The sequence below is a fragment of the Lissotriton vulgaris genome, chromosome 4_1, assembly GCF_964263255.1.
Source record: "Lissotriton vulgaris chromosome 4_1, aLisVul1.2, whole genome shotgun sequence".
In the NCBI taxonomy this organism is placed as follows: Eukaryota; Metazoa; Chordata; class Amphibia; order Caudata; family Salamandridae; genus Lissotriton; species Lissotriton vulgaris.
The window spans coordinates 1,272,495,576-1,272,521,297 of record NC_141691.1 but is presented as its reverse complement, the minus strand read 5'-3'; the positions used below and the strand labels follow the sequence as shown (position 1 = coordinate 1,272,521,297).

The 25,722-nt window shown below is 39.8% G+C and overlaps 1 protein-coding gene across 1 annotated transcript in view; it reads right to left on the bottom strand.

The window, feature by feature from the left end:
- The window catches only part of LOC147723126 (1,25-dihydroxyvitamin D(3) 24-hydroxylase, mitochondrial-like), a 162,213-nt gene that overhangs the window by 104,403 nt on the left and 32,088 nt on the right, over window positions 1-25,722 (bottom strand). Inside the window, exons 4-7 of the mRNA XM_086967450.1 lie at window positions 15,003-15,096; window positions 9,040-9,136; window positions 8,803-8,894; window positions 429-540 (exon numbers count right to left, since the gene is read on the bottom strand). Of these exons, the coding sequence (XP_086823576.1) occupies window positions 429-540; window positions 8,803-8,894; window positions 9,040-9,136; window positions 15,003-15,096 (395 nt within the window). The remainder of the gene's footprint in view (window positions 1-428; window positions 541-8,802; window positions 8,895-9,039; window positions 9,137-15,002; window positions 15,097-25,722) is intronic.

Below are 25,722 nucleotides of genomic sequence, written 5' to 3'. Positions count from 1 at the left end.
TCTTCAAGTCTTCTTTCCAATTTGAAACTCCCTTAGTATCTTCCTCCAAGCTACCCACATAAAACCATCCAACTGTGCATGTGGCCCACTGCCTTGCACTGTGGACTCCATTTTGGCCCTAAATTGAATTAGCTGGTAATGAAGAATTTGAAGAGGAAGTCGTAAATCCTCCACTGAAAGCTTTCCAACTGTAGAAAAGTCCTCTGCCACAGAATCCAAGTGGCAGAAGTTATACTGCCAAATGATTCTCCATTGCGAGGAAATTACCACTTCTTCACAAATTTGAGGACTTTCCATGACAGTTTTACTCTAAATCTAGTCCTTAGTACTTCATAATACCCAAGCTAACGAATAATATGCAATTAACATTTCAAATGCAACTTCAAAATGGCAAATATTTGAATCAGCCTGTTTTCATAGCACAGTACCTGTGGAAAATATATTGTCCCACGCTTGAGTATGCTGTTGCCATTGAGCTGTATTTAGTCTTCTGTGAAGACTAACAGAAGTTACCATCAAGGGGCCCAAGTACTGCATCATCTATTCAGAAAAGAGACACATTTTTGAGACAAAACAAATATTTTAATGTTTTCTTTATAGAAAAAAATATGTACTGTAATTACCTGTCAGTAAAATACACACAAGCACAATAAACATTAAAACCACATTATGAATCCATTTATTGGTACTACAAATGTATAGATGTGCGAATTTCATAATTTTGTCATAAAACTTCATGAGATTTGATGTCATTAAGCATTTATTGTGAAATATTTTTTGCTTATGTTTTGAGAATAAAATGCCTCTTGGCAATATATTTTCTGTGCAGACCCGTCTCCCATTATCTCACATAGGGCCTGATTTGGGTGTCGGGCGGAAAGCCATCCAGCAGTCTGTCGGAGGCTTTGCGCCCGACATCCAGGACTTCCCTCCGACCACCGTATTATGATGATGGTGGTTGTAGAGAAACCTGTGGGGGGATTCTGCTCCTTTTCTGATGGGCTCAGTGAACCCGTCGGAAGAGGAGCAGAATTGTAATCCCTTAAATGATGGTGGAGCCAACCTAGGCTCCGCTGTTGGGATTACAATGTCGGTTTCTAACAGCCTTTCATGTTGGCCTTTCCGACATAAAAAGGATGTCGGAAAGGGATTTTGGAAATCCCTGGCAGGACCCCCATTCCTCCTGGCCCTCCACTATGGGGCCAATTTCCAACAGCAGGCATGCATTTTTTTTAAGTAGGGGCCTTGTCTGACAGGTAGAATATCAGTTGGGTATCATCTTTGTAGGAGAGTATGCTGACGTACGATCTGATGAGATCCGCTAGCGGAGTCATATAGATGTTGAATAGTGTAGGGCTTAGGGATGTTCCTTAGGGGACTGATTCGTAGGGTGGCAGGTTGACTCTTTGTGTTCTTCCTGTGATTAAGGAAAAATTCCAGTTGAGTGAGGGTCTTAGTATGCCTTTCTTGTGCAGTCTATTGGTCAGGGGGCAGTGGGAGTTCATGTCCAAGGCTTCAGATAGGTCAAGTAATATAAATGCTGCTTTCCCTCCATGGTCTAAGATCATCCTGAACTCCCCTGTAGCCTGCCCTAGGTGTGGGCTTCTAGCAGCCTCTGACATACATATGTTTTTTGAATGCCCACTCTTGTTCTCCTACTGGGATTCAATTAGTAAACTATTGACTACATCTTTAGGGGTAGCAATCTCAATCAATGCAATGACCGTAATCTTGGGATTATTTTCGGGAGTTCGAGGCCCTGCTAAGAACGTTCTTTTTTACTGCATGTTATTGGCCAGAAGGGAAAACTGCAGGAAATGGAAAGACCCAGCACCTCCCACGTTGTTAGACTGGCGTATCTCAGTCCTGCAAACATCCAAAGTTGACCTCGCAAGATCTGGCAATCCCGAAAAACGAAAATTTTGGCTTCTCCTAAATTTGAATTAGTTGGCTTTTGACTGTGGGATTTTTTTTTCCCCACTGTCCTATGAATAAGCTGCTTGGTCTATATTTTTCTTTTCGGTATACCCAATGGTTTCCCCAAACGTCAGTGGGTATCGAATTGCAGCAACATCTCCCTGCTACGGTTATATCGGGGTGCTTTATGGAGAGATGTGATAATGCTGCGTGTCAACATTGAATTATCAGTGAAAGCACTACCAGTATATCTGTGGCAGTATATTCCTCTCTCCGATAGCCTGATGTGATATACCAAGGGCGAAAATGAGGACAAATAAAAAAAAAAAAAAAAAAAATCATCCTGTTGTCATTGTTTGTTGCGATGAGGGCAGTCTCAGTGCTATTGGAAACCTGGTTGTGTGTTTTCCAGGAGCTGGTTGCATTGAGGTGGTGGGAGAGCTGCTTGTGCATAGCTTTCTACATCACCTTGACAGGGTAGGGTAGAAGGCATTTTTGGCGGTAGTTTGCTAGTTGTATTAATACATATATTGTGGCACATTTTGTGAATGAGACTAAGGACAAAATCAAAGAATTGCTGATATTAACAAGAATGGATCATGGATTATTAAGGATCTGTCCTACGGACTACAAGACGTATAGCTCCCATCCAATAGTTATGATAGGAGATGTTATTTTTTCATTGCCCTTTGCCTCCTGAGTTTTTACAGAGTAACCTAGAAATGTTGATAAAAAACCTTGTGCTAGAGTTGTAAACTTCCATCTAAGTTATCAGCTCACCTCCATAACTTTTAAGCACGATTCAAGAAAGAGGTCAGACATCCCCAGAAACGATTTCAGCACACTTGTAATGCGGTCTCATGATCCATATGTGAACTGAGTCACACCTTATAAATGATTGTTACCATCTTAAAATAACTGCCATGTAAACTGTTGTGCATGTCTAACCTGCAAGTCCTTTTTCACTGTTCGTATCATGTTACGTTTGAAATACTGCTCTGAAAGTGTAAGACCGGCACTCCTTCTTTAATCCTCAATGTAAAATGTGTAATCTGGTTTAAATCTATAAGAGAGTGCCCTGCGAAAGGGTGTCCCCACAACCCTATTTGATAAACTACTCTGTCAAGGCCTGGATTCATCCAGGTCTTTAGGGTGCTCTACCACAGTCCCTACTGTTCCTGAACTCCTATTTTCTTGTTTACACTAATTAATTCGAAAATCAGCACCTAAACATTAGAAATCACATAACACAACCATTCTTTTACTTATTTACACCACACATGAGTTGAATGTGCTAATTCTGAATAAGAAGCATGTGAGTTTCGAAGGAATTTGTTTAACATTAGTATACCTAGATCTATCGTGTTTTATATTTCAGAGCCACGCCTTGGAACTTCAAGCTACGACGATTATTTATGTAAAATTGTAAACCCCTGATGAAGGGTTCAGTTGAACCCAAAATGCATTGGGATTCAATTGCAAAGTAGATTCAGGGATCTGGTGGTTCCTGGGACATAATAGGCCCAAGAGGGGGAACCCGTGTGCCCCCTTGTTTATTTGCATAATGCTAGCAAGGACTTGGCCCACCTGGGGTTCCAACTAGTAAGGAAGAGCAGGAGCCCATGGGTCCGTCCACAAATTTGCGGCACAATTTAATTAAAAAATGCTTCTAACACCAGGCAGGTTCCCTGTGGGTCCACTCCCAAATTTGGTGGGTCATGGTATTCCTACTGTGCCCCTTTTTCTTTATATTTTAAATTTTTGGTGGGACCTGGCTTCAAGCCTAGTCCCAAGATGGTTGACAACACATCCTGGTTGAAGTGTTGGCAGCCACGCACATTTCAGAAGGATCCACAAGTCCACTGCAAGGATCTGCTTCCACTGCCATCTATTTTTTTACTTGAATATCTCTAAAACTACTGAATAAATTTACACCAATCACAAAAAGCACTCTTTCTGGACCAGCATCTAGGTTTCTGCCAAATTTGGTGTAATTCCATTTAGTGGTTTGAATTGTAGTCATGTTCAAAATCCCTATTGGAAAATGCATGGGGAAAACTTGTTGTGGGACCTGAAAATGTCCATGCACAGCAGGACTCATGGGGCACTTTTTCGGAAAATGTTGTGATGATCAACAGGGATCAAAGATATAGGCAAATCAAAAAGCACTTTTCCTATGGAAACTAGGTCCAAACTATAACTACCTATAAATAGTTCTATTAACCATGTCGTCATCCATTAGTAGTTCTTTTTGGTGTGCGATTTGTGAACTTGTCCGTAAGACCCATGAACATTATTGAAAAAAGAACATTGTGTCTTGGATTATCTTTCTGCCCATCCAACCCCTCTAGTTACACCAATGATAGGATTGATCTCTTCAAGTATGTGTGAAAGTTAAAGCTAAAAAAATGGTACAAATTGAAGAACAGCAGGGTAGACGTTGTAGATGGGGCAGGGATAGAGAGGAACAAGGATTATGGTTTCAATTTAAGAGATGTGGGGGTCCTTGACACCATGGTAGGACTAAGCCTTGAAGTAGAATGTACATCACAAGTTTATACTCCCACACAACTTTTGAGGGAACTAGACATTACTACTGATATGTCTGCTGACGCTGAGTTTAAACCCAAATCATGCTTAATACCAGTACTGCCACACAACAGTATTGATACTTTTCATGAGTCCTTAAGCAAAGCCTTTAACAAAGCTAGACATATTAGGAACAAACAATGGAAGCAGGCGGAATCTAATCTTACATACAAACAAAGATTAGCCCTGAAATCATAATGGAGGATAATAGTATTGTCTTCCGACCTGCGGATAAAGGGGGCAATATTGTCATCCTTGGGAATTTAGAGTGGGATTCAGACAGCATGTTCATCACTCTTGATGTACATAGCTTATACACTATCATCAACCACAAAGAAGGCCTAGATGCCTGCAGACATTACCTAGAGACCAGAGTGGTTAAATTTCGTGAACACACTGAGATGCTTCTTACAATGACAGAATATTGTCTCGCCAACAATATTTTTTTGTTCAATGGGACCCTGTTTAGACAGGCGAATTGTACCACAATGGGATCGTGTTTTGCTCCTAGTTTTGCTAATCTTTTTATTGGAAACTGGGAGGAGAACATTAGATCCCATCCGGCTTTACAGCAGGAATTCAAGCTGGGGTCGATGTGGCTTCGCTACATCGACGATCTCTTCATTATATGGAAGGGATCTGAAACAGAAGCTCATGAGTTCATTAACAAACTCAATGACAATAACTTCAGCATCAAGTTGAGTGGGACCATTAGCAAAACCCAAGTAGAATACCTGGACGTCAAACTAGAGGCGATAGAGAACAAAGTCCACACCTCTCTGTCCCGAAAAAAACACAGCAGGGAACAGTGTCCTTCATGCCCTCAGCAGCCATCCAGAGACTATCAAGTGGAGTATCCCCTATGGGGAGCTGCTGAGGGCAAATAGGAACTGCAATACTGAAGAAGCTTACAGGTTGGAAAGCAAGAACATCACTGAGAAGTTTGGGGAAAGGGGATACCCTAATTGGGTACTCAAAAACGCATTGTTGAGAGCAGCAGAGATTGAGAGGACCCAGACTATCTCTGATACACTTCACGCTAGGAGCGGAGACGAACAAACAACCAGAATTATCATGACATATAGCACTGACTCCAAAGCCACCAAATGGTTAATCGCCAGAAACTGGGTTATCCTGAAAAACGATACATCATAGGGGCTGGTATTCCTGAAAGACCCAGTATAATATACCGTAGGGGAAGGAACATTAGGGATATGCTTGTCCACACTACTTTTGCACTCTATGCTATATATGTGTGTCATGTAAGTGAAATTTACATTGTGTGTTTGATGTTTCCCTGTCCCCTATTATTCAGTTTTCCACTAGGACAGTGGATTTCTCCATCACTGGTGCTGAGAATTCCCCAACCAGGCATATGATAGACATCCAACCGTTAAAGTTATTAGTAGTAACTGTAGGGTTGTAATTTCTGAGGTGGGTGGATCCATCTGAAGTAGTGGAGTCTTGGTAAATATTTTAATAAGTGGAGATTTCCACCTGACGATGGTGTATACCATCCAGATAGAAATGGTCACCTAGAAGTGGACAAAAGTCCACTTGTGCAGAGAAATCTGTGAAAAGCCACCCTGCCTTTCAAATCTGTAGAATCTTTCATGCTGAGATCTCTTATAAGTCTGCAATTGTTTGCAAACATGAGATGTCTCTCGCCTGTTAGTCTGCAATCATTGCACCCTTGGCATAAATCTTCAATCTTTCTACTTTCAGAGCCCCTTAGCTTGTGACTCACTAATTAAAGAGAACCTCTCCAAATGGTAGTCCTAAAAGAGCAGATCTTTGGGTTGATGGAAAAGAGGCATGGATAGAGTCACATACGAAAAAACCCCATTCATGAATCCAAAGGATGCTCCAGTAAACAGGATATAGGAGAGTTGGAAGGGTTCTCGAGAACACAAGGGAAACGCTTGGTGATATACATAGAGAAGGCATTGTACTACACTTTACACTAAGATGTAAACGGAACTAAGTTGCATTTCTCTATTTCTGGGATCGGCACTTACCGTTTTTACTCATATGCTACACATGCCGACAGGCTATAATAGCTGCCATGAACTCAGAAAACACGAAGCTGAACATTCGGTTCACCAAATTTGTTACAAGAGCAGCCAAGGCTTCCCTTCCAGTTCAAAAGGCCTATGCCTATACAACTTTTAAAACGTTTCCTACTTTGTATGTGCACTGTACATTGCAGCAAGCATGCAAATTTGGAAGAGAAAGAAAAAATGAAAACATTTCTCCTTTTAACGCCTGCTTTCAAGAGGCATTCATTTTTTATGCAAATCTCTGTCTCAAATATTTGGTAGATAGGCTTTTGCATCAAAAAGCATGGGTCGTTACTTGGGAACACTTATGTACCATCCATGTAATGCCCCTCTGATGTTAAGTAACTTAAAGAATTGCCTCGTGCTGTTTTGCGGTACTTTTAGGCAACTTTCTAGCGCCAAACACGTTTTGCACCGGAAAGTAAATAACAAAAAAACATTTTCTACTGAAATACATATTTAATAACTTTGCTATTTAATCAACGCTCGTGCTCAATGCCCTATGAGAAGGGTGTTGCCGAGGCCTAGGCAAAGGGGTAGGCGCGGTCTGCTCATGCAACCTGCCAGCATGACTTTGTGCAGGACGGCAACACGGACAAAGGACCTGGAAACTAGGAAGGCTAAACTACCCATAGTACAAAAAGCACATTTCCTAATTTGACAATTAGAAGATGCTGCTAACAGCCTATTCAAAGTAAAATTACTTTTCAACTGACTTTCTAAGTCATCGTTTAGCATAAGCTCATAGAAGGTGCATTTGAGAATTTGTAGGGACCTTGTTACCCTGTTTGAAAGCCCTTTCCCACCAGTCATGGTGGGTTGGCCAGTTACTTCATAATCTATTCAAATTATCTGTGGAATATTGTTGGAGTAGTTTAGTGTAGACCCTCATCGTTCCTTTGTAAGAAAACAAATCAGTGGGCAGCCCAACGTTTTGGACTATTTGCAACTAAAAACGCTGCAAGATCGAAATTGCAAACATGTCTCAAATTTTAAGTGCAGTTGCTGGGGTTCTTTATTTTTTGTGCTACTATTTATTGGTAAAAATTTTACTTTTTGATTGAATGCTATACAGTGTCAACGAAGGACAGTGTCCAAAACATACACATTTGAGGTACAGTTTGACTGTCATGTGAAAATACCCCAGCTTTAACTCAGACTGGTAAACGGAGGTAAAAATGATTTGGTTAACAGTCTTTGACCCAGATTTACAAAAAAGTTACACAGCGCAGAAGCCAAAAATGCTGATCTGTGTTAAGTGACATGGAGGTAGAAGGAGAGTGCCATATCTAAAGAGATATGGCTCCCTCCTTCCCCTCTCCGTAGCGCCATCACTGATTTTAGCTGCCGTGCGCCAGGCACACATGGTGCATCATAGTGCGTCATAGGGCACCATAGTGCTAGGGCACGTGTCTGAGTTTACCATAGGTTTTGTACTGGAAGGGGACCAGGCGCACAGTTAGGAGCAGTGGGGCCGGCGGGGGGAAGTCGACATATGATGGGATATGGTAAATAAAACCACTTACTTTGCACTTGCCGCATCGTCGACTCGGCGATGCGTCGAGCGCAAGGTAAGAGGTTTTATTTATTTATTGATTTTCTTTATCCCGTTGTATGTCAATTCCCCCCCCCCACCCCACCACTCTTACCTGTACCGACAATGCCTGAAGGGGTCCTTTTCAGTACAAAATACTATATGTAGACACACTTTTAAAACTTCTCCTCCTGTGCATGTATGCTGTGCAGTGTAGCATGCATGCAAAGTCAGAAAAGAAAGAGAAAAATATTTATTTAATGCTAAGCGCTATCAACTATTGCTTGTAGATAGTACCACCCATGTAACAGCCCCTTGTCACTAAGTAACGCAAAGCAGCTCATTTCAGGGTACTCTCCAGTACAAACAGAAAGTAAATTAGGAAAAAATAATTTTGTGCTGGTTAATGTCACTTTTGTGATGTCAACCCAGTGCAAAATGTCAGTAAATCTACCCCTAAGTTTCTGCACTGATTTGTGGGAGTAGGAGAGAGCAGAAGAGCTGCATCTCTGCAGAGATGTGACTCTCTCCTCCCCTCTCCCTAGCGCCAGCAAAGAATTTTACTGCGGAGCACCACGCACAGACCTTATGCGCCATAGTGCAAGGTTGCGTCTGTAAGTTAAGCATAGGTATTGTACTGGAAGGCTGCAAATATAGTTCTCTTACCCTTTATAAACATTGTCAAAGATTCACAAAAATTACCTTCTTAACTGACTTTATGAAGAGCAGAGCTTCGTCTCCACACTTTTCTTGCAACAGCCCACATCTCACATTGTAGAGTACTGAACAAATAGCTAGTTGAAACGGGAGAAATTAAATAAGTAAAGGCCATGTGTCAGAAAAACCTCTAAAGAGACAGGATAGTGCATTATTTGGATGAACATCTAAGCTGTAAGATGCTAAAATGGCTGTAATGACAAAATGAAACTGAAAGCTTACTTTCATATGACCACTTATTCAGCTCAAAGTATATGTCGTCAACGCATCCATTTTCATCACATGCTCTTCCAAGACTTTTTACAAAATCAGCCATGACCTGATGAAACATAAAAACATATAATTAGCCTCAAACGAGATGTATACTATCCGTAATATCCTTGAACAAATGCCTTTTTGTAAGAATTTGAGGACCCCCCTAACACTTACACTTAAGCCAAATACTGTAATCATTTGTTTACAAGGCTCTGCTACAGTCCTGTGCTGGATCATAACTTAAATGGTTAAAGATGCTACATGCTGGATTTTTAACAATTGTTGCAGATGAAATGTGATTGCGGGTGGGAAAAATAAAGCATGAATAAAAATTAAGGGGATGGGTTTATGAACAATGGTCTCACAGAATAAAGTGACATATAAGCATGGTGTGATGATCTTCCCTCCCTTGTCTGACTAATTAGATTTCGTATTTTTACCATATTGAAACTTTAGTGGGTGGTGCATGATAAAGAAAAGGTATAATTGAGATAGTTTTAGTTAGTTAAAGAGACATCGATGTTGAGATGCTGTGAGCCGTGGGTGCTGTCGGAAAAGCAAGAGATACTGTTGCTGGGAGAGATGCTGTAAGATGTTGATGAAGAATCGGATGCAGAGCCTAATATCCTAAATTAATTAGGATTAGAAAGAAGATCACAGAAGAATCTCGAGGAGGAAGACAGTGTCAGAGAGGGGTGTGACGCGGTCGTTGGTATTCTAGAGAGGTAATCTATTCTGGCCTGATTCCTGTCCTGAAGTCTTTGTCGCCAGATCTATCCTAGGGGACCCTTACCAGCCCTTTGGCCAGGGGGTTGGTCTTCACACCATTCTTGGTAGATATAACTTTGTGCATTTGCAGATGTCCTTTTCTCTCAGTCCTCTTTTTTCTGGGCACTGATCATGGCATTAATCTAAAAAGATATGTTTGAAGATTTAAATGAATTTTTTCTCTTCTACGAATCATGGTGAATGCACTGTGTATTTGAGATGGTTCAATGCGTTTTGCAATTTAGATAAAGATTTGAAACTTTCCAGAGTCTGAGGTTATTTACATTAGGTAAAGAATATGTTAACTTATGTCATTTTCACCATCAACTAGTTCAACTAATGGTCCCGCAACCAGAGGAAAGAACTTTTTGATCAGTGAAAAATTATCCAGGAGTATTGAATAACTAATGTTAAAAATTGTGAAGAAATGTATTAATCTTTGGCTCCAGTGGTTTACTCAAGTAAATGTGTGTGTTTATGGGCCCAGGTGAGTATATGGTATTGGAGTATCTGTTGTTGGTGTGCCCTATCTGCAACAACTGGCTCAGATTACGCACTGAGGGGCTGATTCACGCACTGCAGACAGGGTCCTGCACTTGTGGAAGGAACTCGGGACAGCAGTGTCCCATTGTGGAGGACCCACCATGAGTGTGGGAGCCCTGTCCCGACTGTGAGGCCTCTATTGTGACGGCGCAGGCCGTGTGTAAATCAGACCCTAAGTGTTTGCATGAAGCACTGCCATACTTACCACCATGGACCTGTAATAGTGTAAATGTACTGTTTTTGGTTTATGAAGAAGTAAGACTGTATTATGCCCATAAAAATTAGTCCCTGGCATATTTTCTTCAATAGTAAGTAACCAATAGAGTAGGGAGGAGGAATAAGTGTCCACTTGCTTCCCCTAGGTAAGTATGAAGGTTATCAGGTGTGGAGTGGACACTTGTAACAAATCTCAACTTTTGGATAGATTTATGGTATTCTCAAAAACACAATGTTGTCGTTGGAATAGCGGTATATATCTTTCATCCGTCCCTACATGGTAGTTGTGGCAGTTATCATTGAATACCATAAGACATGCTAGGTGCCCACCTCATCCAGAGGTTCCTCTGGTTTCGATTTGCAGTGTCCAGAGATCAAACAAATTGAGGTAAAACATAGGATTATAGGGACCCCAAAAGAAAAAATAGATTAAAAAAATGAGATTAAAAAAATTAGGTCTACACCCAAAGTTTTATTAGTGGTGTGGATCTAAAGGATAAAATATATTGATACTTGTGCTAGATCAAGTGACTGGATCTAGAAGTATGGCTTTTAAAAAAGGATGGTGTCGACATGTTTCAGCCCCCTATGGCTCAACGGAGTCTGCAGGGCTTTCGTCAGGACTAAACAGACATACAAACATAGAATAGTTACTTACACAATTTGTGCAGTTACTTAGATGGCTGTCTGGAAAATTTTACAGTGGCCATTCCAGCTCTTTTAATCTAAAAGAAAATTGATGAAAATCAGTACATGTAATGTAATTCGTTCGTATGTACTTAGGCACCTGAGTACGTATTACTCTCTACTTAAGTAAATTAAATTTAAGAATTTTTCTGATGTGGAGTTAAAAAAGGGAACAGAGTATGGCAAATAGAACTGAGACTTGGAAATGGGCAACTAGATTGCTGAATTGGGCAGGCTATAGAATTACTATAGGCATATCTCAGCAGCTGTACATAAGTTTTGCCCAAGGTAGGTAGTGATGATTCAAAGACAATTAATCCTGTTTGGGATAAGCGGAACATTAAAATAATGCCGACATGTCTTTTATGACAATACGAGTGCAATGTTTAAGGAGATGGCAAGGTGTCGCTGGTCTGAAAACAGGACATAGCTGCATAGGTTAGCTATCAGAGGTGCGGTGATGTTACAGAAACACTCAGTATGTTAAGCACTCACATAGGCTACAACGGACTGTTAGCTGTTACAGAAACACTCGGTATGTTAAGCACTAAAATAGGCTTCAACGGACTGTTAGCTGTTACGGGAAAACAACTGTAGAATGTAGAATGTTGACTTCTATCTTTAGACAACATATGTTGATGTGAGTGCTCAGGCTGTATTAGACCACTCGTAATATATTGGCGATAGTACAGAGCATATAGTCCACATTCCCCTCTGGGCAGAAGAACTGCGGTGCGTATGTGGAGATGCAGTGCATGTATAGAAATTAAAGACTAAACATTCAAATCTAAACCACTGGAGGAATGTCAGAATCGACATTCATGAATAGTATTAATAATGGAAAACGATGGTTGAGACACTTATAAACAACTCGGGCGGTATTATTAGCGCTCAAGAAAAAATAGGATACAATTAGTTAGTGCAGTGTATAATAGTGTTTCCTGTATCCGCCCCCGAGTTGTTTATAAGTGTCTCAACCATCGTTTTCCATTACTAATACTATTCATGAATGTCGATTCTGACATTCCTCCAGTGGTTTAGATTTGAGCCCTCCATCATAGCTCTGTGGCTACAAAACAGCCTGTATCCCTGACTAAGCCTCTTCTTATTTAATTATAGGTAAGAGCGCTCGCGCACCAGGCTAATGAAGGTTTAGTCTTTAATTTCTATACACGCACTGCATCTCCACATACGCACCGCAGTTCTTCTGCCCAGAGGGGAATGTGGGCTATATGCTCTGTACTAGCGCCAATATATTACGAGTGGTCTAATACAGCCTGAGCACTCACATCAACATATGTTGTCTAAAGATAGAAGTCAACATTCTACATTCTACAGTTGTTTTCCCGTAACAGCTAACAGTCCGTTGTAGCCTATTTTAGTGCTTAACATACCGAGTGTTTCTGTAACAGCTAACAGTCCGTTGTAGCCTATGTGTGTGCTTAACATACTGAGTGTTTCTGTAACATCACCGCACCTCTGATAGATAACCTATGCAGCTATGTCCTGTTTTCAGACCAGCGACACCTTGCCATCTCCTTAAACATTGCACTCGTATTGTCATAAAAGACATGTCGGCATTATTTTAATGTTCCGCTTATCCCAAACAGGATTAATTGTCTTTGAATCATCACTACCTACCTTGGACAAAACTTATGTACAGCTGCTGAGATATGCCTATAGTAATTCTATAGCCTGCCCAATTCAGCAATCTAGTTGCCCATTTCCAAGTCTCAGTTCTATTTGCCATACTCTGTTCCCTTTTTTAACTCCACATCAGAAATATTCTGAAATTTAATTTACTTAAGTAGAGACTAATACGTAATCAGGTGCCTAAGCACATACGAACGAATTACATTACATGTACTGATTTTCATCAATTTTCTTTTAGATTAAAAGAGCTGGAATGGCCACTGTAAAATTTTCCAGACAGCCATCTAAGTAACTGCACAAATTGTGTAAGTAACTATTCTATGTTTGTATGTCTGTTTAGTCCTGACGAAAGCCCTGCAGACTCCGTTGAGCCATAGGGGGCTGAAACATGTCGACACCATCCTTTTTTAAAAGCCATACTTCTAGATCCAGTCACTTGATCAAGCACAAGTATCAATATATTTTATCCTTTAGATCCACACCACTAATAAAACTTTGGGTGTAGACCTAATTTTTTTAATCTAATTTTTTGAATCTATTTTTTCTTTTGGGGTCCCTATAATCTTATCTTTTACCTCAATTTTTTTGATCTCTGGACACTGCAAATCGAAACCAGAGGAACCTCTGGATGAGGTGGGCACCTAGCACGTCTTATGGTATTCAATGATAACTGCCACAACTACAATGTAGGGGCGGATGAAAGATATATAACGCTATTCCAACGACAACATTGTGTTTTTGAGAATACCATAAATCTATCCAAAAGTTGAGATTTGTTACAAGTGTCCACTCCACACCTGATAACCTTCATATTTTCTTCAATGGCAAGATCATGCAAGCAATGCTTAGTCTGTTGCCTTTAAGATTATTAGAGGCCTAATTTAGATTTTAGGGGTTGGGTTACTTGTCAAAAATGTGACTCTACCTCATACAAGTAACAGAACACAAAGAGACCTCTGTTGGTGCCTTTTCAAGCTACACAGCCAAAACACTGAATGAATCCAATCTATCGAATAATTCCTTATTCTTTCGTTTGTCCATATTTTAATCAATATAATTTTCAACAATTTTTCCAGTTCTTTCAATTCATTTTACTCATTCACATACAATCCGAAAATGTGTACTTAAGCACAGGAGGCGTGATGATTTCCATATGTCACACGTTTATTCAAATGTACCCAGTTCACTTTGGGAAAAAATTCCTTTTGTCTGGTTATCGTGACATGTTGATGTATATCCATTTTAAAATAAACAAAATTCGCTTAAAATCGGCTCTTCTTAGACAAACATATTAAATATGTGTCCTCAAGTCTATCATTTTGCAGAGTGCCGAAGTATCCATCTCTCGCTCAGTGAAAGCAGACTCGTGAGAGAGATGGATGCTTAGATTTATTAAATGACTATAAACAGCAAGAAGGTGGGTTTTGTCCTAAAGATAAAGTCACAAAGCGTTTCCCTGTATCAGCTCAACGGACTTTTACATAGAAAAATAACTGATACAAAGACAAATGCTAGTGTACAAATGCTTGTATTGAAAATGTTTTTGCTGTTAATGGCATTGTCGACCAGATAACAGTTAATGATGGGGAACAGACCAAAATGTTCAGTTTAGTTCAAACTATGTGAAATTCATGTACAAATCAACGCAACTGTAACACAAACGCCCCTCATAACTAATATATATATATTTATTTTCAAAGTGTCAAATTGAAGAAATTTCCACCTCTCCAGTCCCTCCAGAAAAGTTCAAGAGTGGTTCACATGTAACCGTGAGCCATATGTAGGATAAGGGAAAGGTGTGGCGCAGCAGCCAGAGAAGCTGACTCCAGAGCACATGTCCCCCAGTTTGATTGCGGCAGAAGCTCAGCTAATCATCATGTGACTCAGGGTGATAGCTCACTTAATCTCCCCAAGAGCTCCCAGCACCTTGAAACCCTTAATGGGTTAAATGTTCGCGCTTTACAAATATGAATTATTATTATTATCATTATTATTATATAAGATATTGAAGATTTCCTCATCAGTCATTGCCAGCAGCCAATAACAGTGTAGAACGGAATTACCTCATTTATCTTTACATCCAGCTTTGCAACTTCTTTTGGTTTCATAAGTTTTGTTTGGAATGCCCTCCTCATTGTCTGCCATTCTTGCCCCTCACTGGCAAAAGAAGATAAAATGTGACAAGAAAAATGTATATTAAAAAAATGTAGTAGCTGAACCATGGGTTGAAGCTATCTGACAAGTGGCATCTAATCAATGATTTCAAAGCGTAGGAACACAGTGCAGCAGAGTTATTTTGAGGGGAATAGAAACACAGATGGGAGAGTGTGAGAGCAAACTATAACTACACGTGAAAATATATGTCAACAGAATTCGTCTGTGAATGGTCAGATGAAACCATGCTGTAAATAAGCTTTATACTTAGCAAAATCCCTTTCATGAGAATAAACTAGTTTTGAAAAGTAGGCATGATTTGTTGAATTTTTAAAATATAATTGATTGTCAGCATCAACAGCATGTATATCCTTATTTCCTCACAGTCTCTCTGTACTGCCCCCTATCAGTCCTCAACCTTCTAGAAGGTTTTCAATTATGCCTTTACAATACATTACATCTTCCCCACTTAACAAAATAGAAGAGAGACAAGAAACAAACAATTATGAAATATTAACATTATTTTACTGAGACTAAGCCAAATCAAGTTATTGGATGCTTATTATATCTGCCCGATTAGACGCTGTGGACAGTGCACAACTCTACTTGGACATTGTCTGACTACATCTTCTTCAGTTCTACTCGTATTCTGCTGTGCTGTTGATTCTTCAAGTTTCACTATTCTCTCAAAATGATTCATTTTATCTTATTCCATGATCTTGTTCAGATATTTTCTTGAAATGGGTAACATTTCTGGTGACAGACCTGGATGGAGATTCTGCAGAAAACATCCTTTGATTTGTGGCCTGCAATGGTTCTTTATGAAATACAGGGTATGTCTTCCTTCTCTGGATCTGTTATACAACAATCAAGAGCAATATTTGACACTTTGGCATTTCTCCTGGGATCTGCATCTTCTTTCATTCTTGCCTTTGCAAGATGATCTTTTCGTAAAAGGTAATGTGTTCTTTGTTAAAATACTTTAGCACTTGAGGAATTCTAGTTTTTCACATATGTCCAAACATTAACTGACACGGTTCCTGTTGAACTATGTGGAGTCCCAAGATAATCTCGAATATGTTTTCTCAGTGCTTGATGAATTGTAATCTGAGTAATTTTTGCTCAAAATATGCTTTCTTTATATTTATCAAAACCCTCTATACCATTCCATTGGCTTGTTGTCATGTGGTTGTTGTCGTTTTGATGCTTTATCCCAAAATACCATACACACATTAATTGTGACATCTTAAAGAATTTATGATTTTCAAAATTTTCCTGTGGTAACTTTCTGATTAAGTTTTATATGTTACTATTCAAGGGCTATATAAAGAACACTGAAATATTTTAAAATGTGGTTAATGTGCTGGTAGGAGGTTTTCTGCTAAGACTTAAAAATAAATCATGAAATTTAGATAACATAAATAACTGCCTCATTGATAGACCAACTGAAAATTTAAAAATACTAATTTTCAATAACTAATGGCTCTGAACAAATTTATCTAATTAATAACAGATTATTAAATCAATCAACAAGTACCTATTGTTTTTTGTCTCTATTAATGTTAAGCACAGAGCCAAATTCAAAAATCTTTTGTGAATGTTGACTTCAAATTCTGAAACCTTTTACAAAGAATTTTACGTGTGTAAAGTGGATAAAGATTCCATATTCAACCTGTGTCACTCAGATGAACACAGTTTGCATGTATTTTTGTACGCAGGATTGCAGGAATAGGTGTCTTTTTAGGATGATAATGGATAGGGGACACGTCACTAATTCATTGTGAGTAGAAAAAAAGAATTCTCCTGTAGTAGAAAAAGTTTAATATGCAAAATCATATTTGTTTCAGATTTATACTTGCAGAATTTTCAACTTGGTAGACATCCTGTGTGCTCAGATTTTATGGACATACTACTCCAGGAAATCTGAGAATGTCATTGATTTGCTAGATTATTGCTGACATTTCTGTGAATACTTCGGCCGTACTAGGGACAGGGCACACTTTCTCTATTTGCACCATGGCACACCTTAAAACAGGCGTGCTGGGTGCAAACAGGGAAAGTGCACCCTATTACATTGAATTCTCTGACGTAAGTGCAGCTGGGAAGTCTTGCAGCCCTGGGAGCAGAACATTCAAGTGAAATATGGAGCAGCTTTGAAGCAACTGCTCTGTGTTTTACTGTGAAGGTGGCAAAAGGCCTGCACATTTAAGAGGGGAGAGGGATCTCCTTGCAAATGGGTGCAGTGAGGTGCTTCATTTGCCTGCAAGGGTATTTCTGGGGGTCTCTAGTCTCCCCTTCCACCTCTCGAAAGAGCTGCTGTCAGGGGGCACACAAACAGTGTACCATTTTTAGTGTAGCATCTTTTAGGTGGCGCACTGTCAGAGCACCTCCTGACATCTTTTCTGCACTCCCCGTGTCTATAAAATGGCATGAGTGCAGAGGCAACGGGATACCCTCATTTGCATGGGGCCATGGCTCCATGAAAGTGAGGGGAAACCTTCTTGTGATATCGCTTATGCTATATGTGCACCAGTGCCCTCTGTATTTCAGAAAGGGTGTCACAAGAGTCTGCGGCCCCCTTCTGTAATACCAAAGTGCCACAGGTTGTGCAAAGCAACCGCTAATGCCTATTGTGCCCCTGGGGCATTTCTGTAAAATGGCCCCAGAATGTCATAAATATAATCCATACATAAGTTCAAATCTAAAAAAGACATACATGTTGTTTTCATGCTCCTCAGCATGAATTAGGCCCCAAAGGTAGCAAACCATGGGTGAAAATTTTCAGATTCCCTCTGTAGCTTTAAACTTTTGAAATGGATATGCTCTGTGGGCTCTCTGTAATTCTAGAGACAACGGCCCCTAACAAAAAATGAATTACAGTCGTTCTGGATGTAAAAATCAGTTCCATAAACAGATGCAGTGATCAAAGTTTTCAGCTGTATCCCTAAAATTCTAACGAAAATTGTAATTACCCCAGATGGAATCATTTCAAAAGCCAAAGATTAAGAGACGAAAAAAACAATGAACTGAAACAAACAATGAGCAAAAAAACGTTAATGCACAGAAAACCAGGTGTTAAAAACTGACAGCAAAAACATATAGTGGTACAAAAGGGGGTGGTGATGGACGGAGCATCTGAACCAATCAAACACTCACACCCAGTCAAGAGATCTGGGTTTAATCCATCACCGTTCTTTAGCCCACTCTGCCACCCATGTTCAGACATGGCCATATGCAAATCAGTCTGACCCTGTGCCTCATGGGAACAGTCCAGCCCGAACTGCCAAGCCATGCCTTCCCTGGACCAGAAACAAGCTTCCTAGGATCGGTTTCTGGCATTCCAGCCGTCTTCAGCCCGGCTTGCTTGAACCCAGTGGCAAAGTGAGCAAGGGACTCACGTCTGAGCATACCCTGCCAACTTATGGCGAACAAAGTGGTACAAAAGGGGGTGGTGATGGACGGAGCATCTGAACCAATCAAACACTCACACCCAGTCAACAGATCTGGGTTTAATCCATCACCGTTCTTTAGCCCACTCTGCCACCCCAGTTCAGACATGGCCATATGCAAATCAGTCTGACCCTGTGCCTCATGGGAACAGTCCAGCCCGAACTGCCAAACCATGCCTTCCCTGGACCGGAAACAAGCTTCCTAGGACTGGTTACTGGCATTCCTGCCGTCTTCAGCCAGGCTTGCTTGAATCCAGTGGCAAAGTGAGCAAGGGACTCACGTCTGATCATACCCTGCCAACTTATGGCGAACAAAGTGGTACAAAAGGGGGTGGTGATGAACGGAGCATCTGAACCCAAAGCAAATTAGATAAAGTCTAGGAGGTAAGAAATTTTAACCCACATATTTTAAATATTTTTCTTAAACCATGAGATGATAGCCCTTAAAAAGGAAAAAAATAGCTGTTAATAAATAAAATGCCTAAGCATCCATTATGTTTATTCTTCCAATCATGGCATTAATCAGAAATCCAGAAATACCCAAGAACGAATTTTATCCGATATCATCATAAAAGGGTTCCGGTTGGCGGGACTTACTACTTACTCATCGAAGCAATCAGGTAAAACAAGCACCGATTTAAACAACTGATCTATATGGTAAATTGTAGATTAACAGACAAACATAGAACTGTCCTTTCTACCCTCAGTTTTTATCAATTCATCACCAAAAGATTTCGAATGAAAGAACGAAAATGTATCTTAACACCAACTCTTTGATAAAACGAACATTTAGTAAGTATTAAACCCTTGAATATATATAAACTTATCCATGCAGTCTGAGACATAAGAATATCACTAATTAATTTAAAATTTCCTGTATCTATTGTGCAACATGGGAGATTGGTTACTTCACCCTGTATTTCCGGAATACCTCCAGAAATTTATTAAACATTAATCTAGAGTGTGCCGAATAGAAATGATAATTTACAGAGAAACCCCCTTTCTCTACAATTGCCCATCATTGGCATGTACTCTCTTTCAACAATTGCCCTTCTATGGCATCACTTTTTCTCTAAAGTCCTCAACTTACAAATAGATAGAACTAATTATTTAAGGAAATGACAAGACATGTGGGAACTATTAGGTTGTACTCTCTTTTTCTACAGCTGCTAAAATAATTTTAAAGCTTGATCTTTTATGTAATGAGAATGTTTAGAAACATGCTTTTAATCTGTGAGTTGGAATTGATATAATTTATATTCTATGCATTTTGACTTTGTAGATATTGTGTGGCTGCTCCAGGAAGAAGGCGCTGGCCGCCGAAACGCGCGTAGAGACCGAATTTTCATGCCACTTACTCTTATATTTTATATAAAAAAACTGTGTATGAATTTATTATATGTAATTGTTAGGTATATAATGTGATTTTATAATTGTCATTTGATGTTACATGAATGATTTTTTACTTGTGCTAATTGTTTAATAAAAGCCTGTTTTTTTAGCCAGCTGTAGTTTACTTTTATATCGTGTCTGATTTACATGTGATTTGTACCGCCAAATGTCCTAGGTTGTTACTTTTCATTCATGCATATTTCCCTGGCCTAGGAATTGTGAGATTCGTTAATTCAGGGGGTCCTTGATACATATACATTGACTGGTGGTGATGGTATCAGTGCGAGTGATGGCACTGGGAAAGCTGATAAATGCAGCCGTTGAAAGGTGTTGAAGGTCATCAGAGCTGCATTGCAGGTGGGGTGGTGCGTTGTTACTTCACGAGCGGTGCCCCAGGCCTCTGTTCTGGTCGTGGCATCACTGGTGGCATCACTGAGGGAGTCAGAGTTGTTTTTCTTACTTTTTTTAAGTTTTGTTCAGCTCCAAAAAGCAGGAACAACCTCCAGAGGCCAAAAACTGGAACGGGCACCACCTGTCAGGTCAGAACTCTCAGCAGTGGAGTTCAGGGGAGCGTGTGGTCAAGTATTTGCATCCCTGATACTTCAGAACAGGAGGCCAGCACAAACATGCCCTTGAAGATTCTTCTTCAAGCAGGTTCTCAGCAAAGTTTTAGTCTTTACCCCTTCCTTGGCAGAAGCAGCAACTGTGGGCCAACCCAGCAAAGCACACAACAAACATTACTCCTCATTACAGCTCTCCAGCTCTTCTCCTTGGCAAAAAGTTCCTCTTGAGTCCAGAAGTGATCTAATTCTCTGAAATGTAAGGTCCACTATTTATACCCCATTTTGCTTTTGATCTCTTTGTGGCTGTTCTGCCTTCTCTGGGGCAGCATGACCACAGAAGGTAGAGACAGCATTGTGCAGAGGAGACGCTGCCAATTCAGGTGTAAGTGAAACTCCTCCCACTAGTCTAAATGCAGCCATGGTCTATTCAGCTCAGCTCTGAGTCACCCAGGAAAGGCACCTCAACCCCCCTTGTGACTGCCTACAAAGAATGCACAACCTCATCCCCTGTCACTACAAAAAAGACCATCAATACACAAACCAGTAGAAGCACACAGAATGGTAAAATAAGAAAATGCCTAATTTCTAAAAGTGCCATTTTCGAACACACAATCTAAAAACTGTCAAATGTGCTAATAAATTCTGAGTTCTGAGAAACTAAACTCCACTTCTCTATCTTGTCCCAATGGAAACGTATATTTGTAAGATGTTACAAAGTAACTCCCACGTTAGCCTATGGGAAAAACAGCCTTTCAATTGTGAAAAATGAATTAGGCAGTAGTTCACTATCAGGACAAGTCACATATACAACTACATGTCCTACCTTACACTTACACTGCACCCTGTCGATTGGGGTACCTTGGGCCTACCTAATGGGTATCTTACATGTAAGAAAAGAAAATGTTTGGGCCTCACAGGGGGGTGCACTTGCCAGGTTGACATGGCAGTTTAAAATTGTCCAAGAGTAGAATCTAAAGAATATCCAAAAATAAATAGAACATCGTGAAAATAAACGTAACGATCAAGAAGGTAAATCTGTTAATAATGTTGTTTGAATCCTGTAGTCTAGTTGCGGTTAGTTAATGACTGGAAAGACCCTAACAACTAATCGTATGCCTTTTTAAATATAACAGTGGTCATATATAAAAATCATACCCCGATGACAATACATCAACATACGGTTGTCGTTGTGTCTCCATGAAGGATTATATATTTATAGACACTGCGAATGGCAAGTCCTTATTGGTGAGTGAAATATATTATCCTCACTGCTGTCACTATAGAGTCACTATATATGGCGTTTTGATCCCCTTTCTATTTTAAAAATAATTCTCCTCACCCTGTTTTCATTACGAGTACAGAAATATAACAACTGCTTTCATTCTTTTTCATTAACTGCAAATAGGTGCAGACAGTGATATTTTCAACAAGACTGCCTTGTGTTTTTAAACAATATCAGGCTATTGCTATCTTAATATCGAATACTGATATCTGAGAACAACATTTACCATGTTTTAAGTAAGTTTTTATCAGTGGTTTTAAATAATCTTAAATAAAGAATAGACTTGTTGAAAGAATGGGGTTATCATTTATACACAAAAAGGTGTCCTGCTATACAGGCCTTACTGTTCGGTTAGAGAATCATTATCTATATGTTCCATCAAACTTGGCCATAATGAAATAAAGATTACATCCCTCTCTTCCCTGATTCATCAATATTTCAATTTAATATTGTTAACACTCTGTGAATATAACATATTTACATGTGGTATTTCCTGAGGACGAAGGTCCCTTATGTTCTATTAAATGCAGCTGCTCATTTTGTTGTTAAATTTATTAATTTTTAAATGAAATTACTGTTTGTTAATCAAAGAGGGAAAAAGGTTGTTATGTCTTAGGATGAAATATAGATTTGAAAAAGCGTATTATAAAGGGTTTTTAAACTTATACAAACTGTTTATTGTAGAAAGTTAAATAGTTATATTTATTTATGTTTTTTTCAGAAATATTTGTGGCTCCTGAAGAAGGCGTTTCTCCTAACGCCGAAACACGCGTCGACACTAATCTTTGCCACTGTTTGATTTTAAATTGATTATTCTGACAAACTGTGTATATTTTTATGTATTTTATTGTTTATTATTGGATTTGTTTATTATGAACTGTAATTTTTATTATATGTATGTTTAATTAAAAATAATACCTTTTTAATATTTTTTGCCTCAATTGTTCTCCTCCATTGCAATCCTGGTTCCCTCTATGTTGGTTCAAAATGCCTAGGTTTGACTTACACAATATGTTTTTCCTGTCCTAGGAATTGTATCTATTTTCTACAGGGGGTCCTTGTTACCTACACACAGTTTAAAATTGTTTACAGACACTGCAGTGGCAGGTCTGAAATACCATTACAGGGCTACTCATGTGGGTGACACAATCACTGCTGCAGGCCCACTAGTAGCATTTGATTTACAGGCCCTGACACACTCAGTGCAATTTACCTGGGGCTTACCAGTAGATCAAATATGCCAATCATGAATAACCAATTATAGTAACAATTTCCACGGGGAGCACTTGCACTTTAATACTGATCAGCACTGGCAAAGTGCCCAAAGCATCTAAGCCGGCAAAACCAAAATCCAGCACAGCATCAAAAATAAATGAAATAGAGGCAAAAGGTCAGGGGAACCCAGGCCCAGGGTGTCAAGTCTAACATTGGATGAGCGAGTAAATTTGCAAAAGAGGTAACAGTTTAATTGATGAGTGAGTGCTTGAATGGATGACTGAGCTCAGGGATAATTAGTGGACAAATGGTAGAATGAACGAGTGCCTGGAAAGAGAGATGGCTGATTGTATGAATGGATGAGCAAGAACATGTATAAACACAGACCGGTTACAGAAATCCTACAACCTTGGGCTCGACAACAGCAGTAGTAATGTTATGAAATGAAAGTGGAACACTGCCCTCAAAATCGCATATGTGGGCCGGGAAGTGGGGGGGGGGACAGAACTGCCTAGACTTTGCAATACTTGCTGTGAACTATGATGTCAACTACCACCAAGCTTTTGGGTTATACCAGTAGCTGCCTGCCATGTGTGCTACACAACCCAAATTTATCAAAAATAAATATGTAGGTGAGACATGTTTACTGAATTTTGTCTGTTTGTTTGTGCAAATATTGTGTGTAAATGCTCTAGAAACACATTCCCCAGAAGTCCACAGATTGGAGGAAAGTGCGTATATTGTCCTCTTGAGAAGATTATGGGTCTTATTACGAATTGTGGTGGTCTTCAGCTGGGATCACCACAGCTATGGTCCCAAGAACACCACCAATCCTTAGGTACACCCGCCCTATGGATTATGAGTTTAATCCAGGGTGGGTTGGTATTGCTGCATTGATCTCACAGTGGTGGCATGTTAGGCTCATAGGAGAGCCTAACAAGCCTACTGCAACCATAAGAGAGCCTGAATCACATTCCTGCATGGTGTGTGCCACACTGTGCAGGAACAAAGGTGCAATTCCAGGTGGATACAACTTGTGCCCCCCAAGCACCCCATAGCTAGCTTCTGCCGGCCTGTATTTCCATCACCCTTCTCATGGAGGAATCCCTGCTATGAAATAGGCGGTGAAAATGCAGGTTGTGATCTGCTCCACAGTGCTGGCACAGCCAGTATCTTCAGGCCCTTTGAAGACCGCCGCCGCAATGGAATCCTTGATGCCAGCAGAGGCGGTGGTATTGTCGCGGCACCGCCGCCACCCTCAAAATAGGGCGGACGGGTGGTGGTGGTCAGACCAGGTTGAAGATGAACCTAAATGTTTTAGAAACAGGTAAAAAATGAAAAATACAATTCATAAAAACCTACAAAAAATGACTCTAAAATAGGTAACCTCTGCTCTTTGCCAGGATATTGACAAAGAGGGTCTAAAATAGGCTTTAAAAATGTTTAAAACCTACTAGGACCCTGATACATTTAGGGCATATTTCATCACTGCAATAGGACAGTGCCTTTGTCGAATGCAGGCATCTAAAAAAATGTCCCTTTGCATTCTCTGTGTTTGCATCATTACTGGTGGTCAAAGCTAGTTTTACCATACATGGGAGACAACCTCAAAAATATCCATCTGTAGAAAGTGGGGGATTAGCCTGTTCTTATTTCAGAATCATGTATAAATGACTGGAACAGACTGCGTCCTTCTGATTTCCAAAAATCAGTAGGACCGCTATAAGAATGCACTATTATTCTGACTGAGTATACGGACAACAATGATAGTAAACATGTGTAAATATGTGATATTTTTACCGCATGGGTGCAGGCCGATCTTAGAGTGCTAGACTATACAGTGGGAACATTAAGAGATTAGTGAATGTTACATCTTTGGATACTTATTACATTGCTTACACCGCATGTGTACTATTCTGGATACAAATGATATTGTTTAAACCGCATGTGCTGAGACATCAAACAATAGACTATTCTTTTTGAGCCCAAATATGTGGCTGCATGTGTCTCTGTTTTTTTACTGATGACAGATCTGGTTGTGTCTCAGGGAAAACTTTTTTGGGGAGATGATTTGTTTGAGAACTTGATTTAGACTTGGGTCTGTGGTTTTGAAACCATTTCAATCTAGGGATGTCATGATCCGCTCGCATGAAATGTTGTTTTCCAAATTTCTATATCTACGTATGTACACATTTCGTCCTTATCTTGGTTCAGATATGTCCGACTGTTTCTTATGATCTTAACTTCACTCATGCGTCACCGCACAATTTGATCTATCCTTTGTTTTACGTAATGTACGTTCAATCAAGAAAGAATATGACTGCTTCTGTTTATGATTTATTGCCAAGATCTCCACTGCATTTTCTCGGTTTTTCAAGTCATGAATGTGGTATACTTCACTAGGGTTTTTCTCTCATATTTTGTGTAATGTCACCTTTACTGTGTTTTTTTGTTTCTTTTGCACATTATAGGGTTTCCACTCATGTGTGTTGTTTTTCCTGCGCATAATCACCTTACAACGAATCATTGTCATGTGTATTATTCCATATTATACCATGTTCTCTACATTTCTTTACCCCCAACCCTGAAGAGTCACGGGTACAGCACCTGCATGATGAAACACGTGTCGACTGGTTGGTTGCCTTGATGTTACCATTCCTTCCTGTCAGAATGATTAAAATACATTTCACTTGAAAGAAACCTCTCAGACTCGTCGACCTTGACTCAT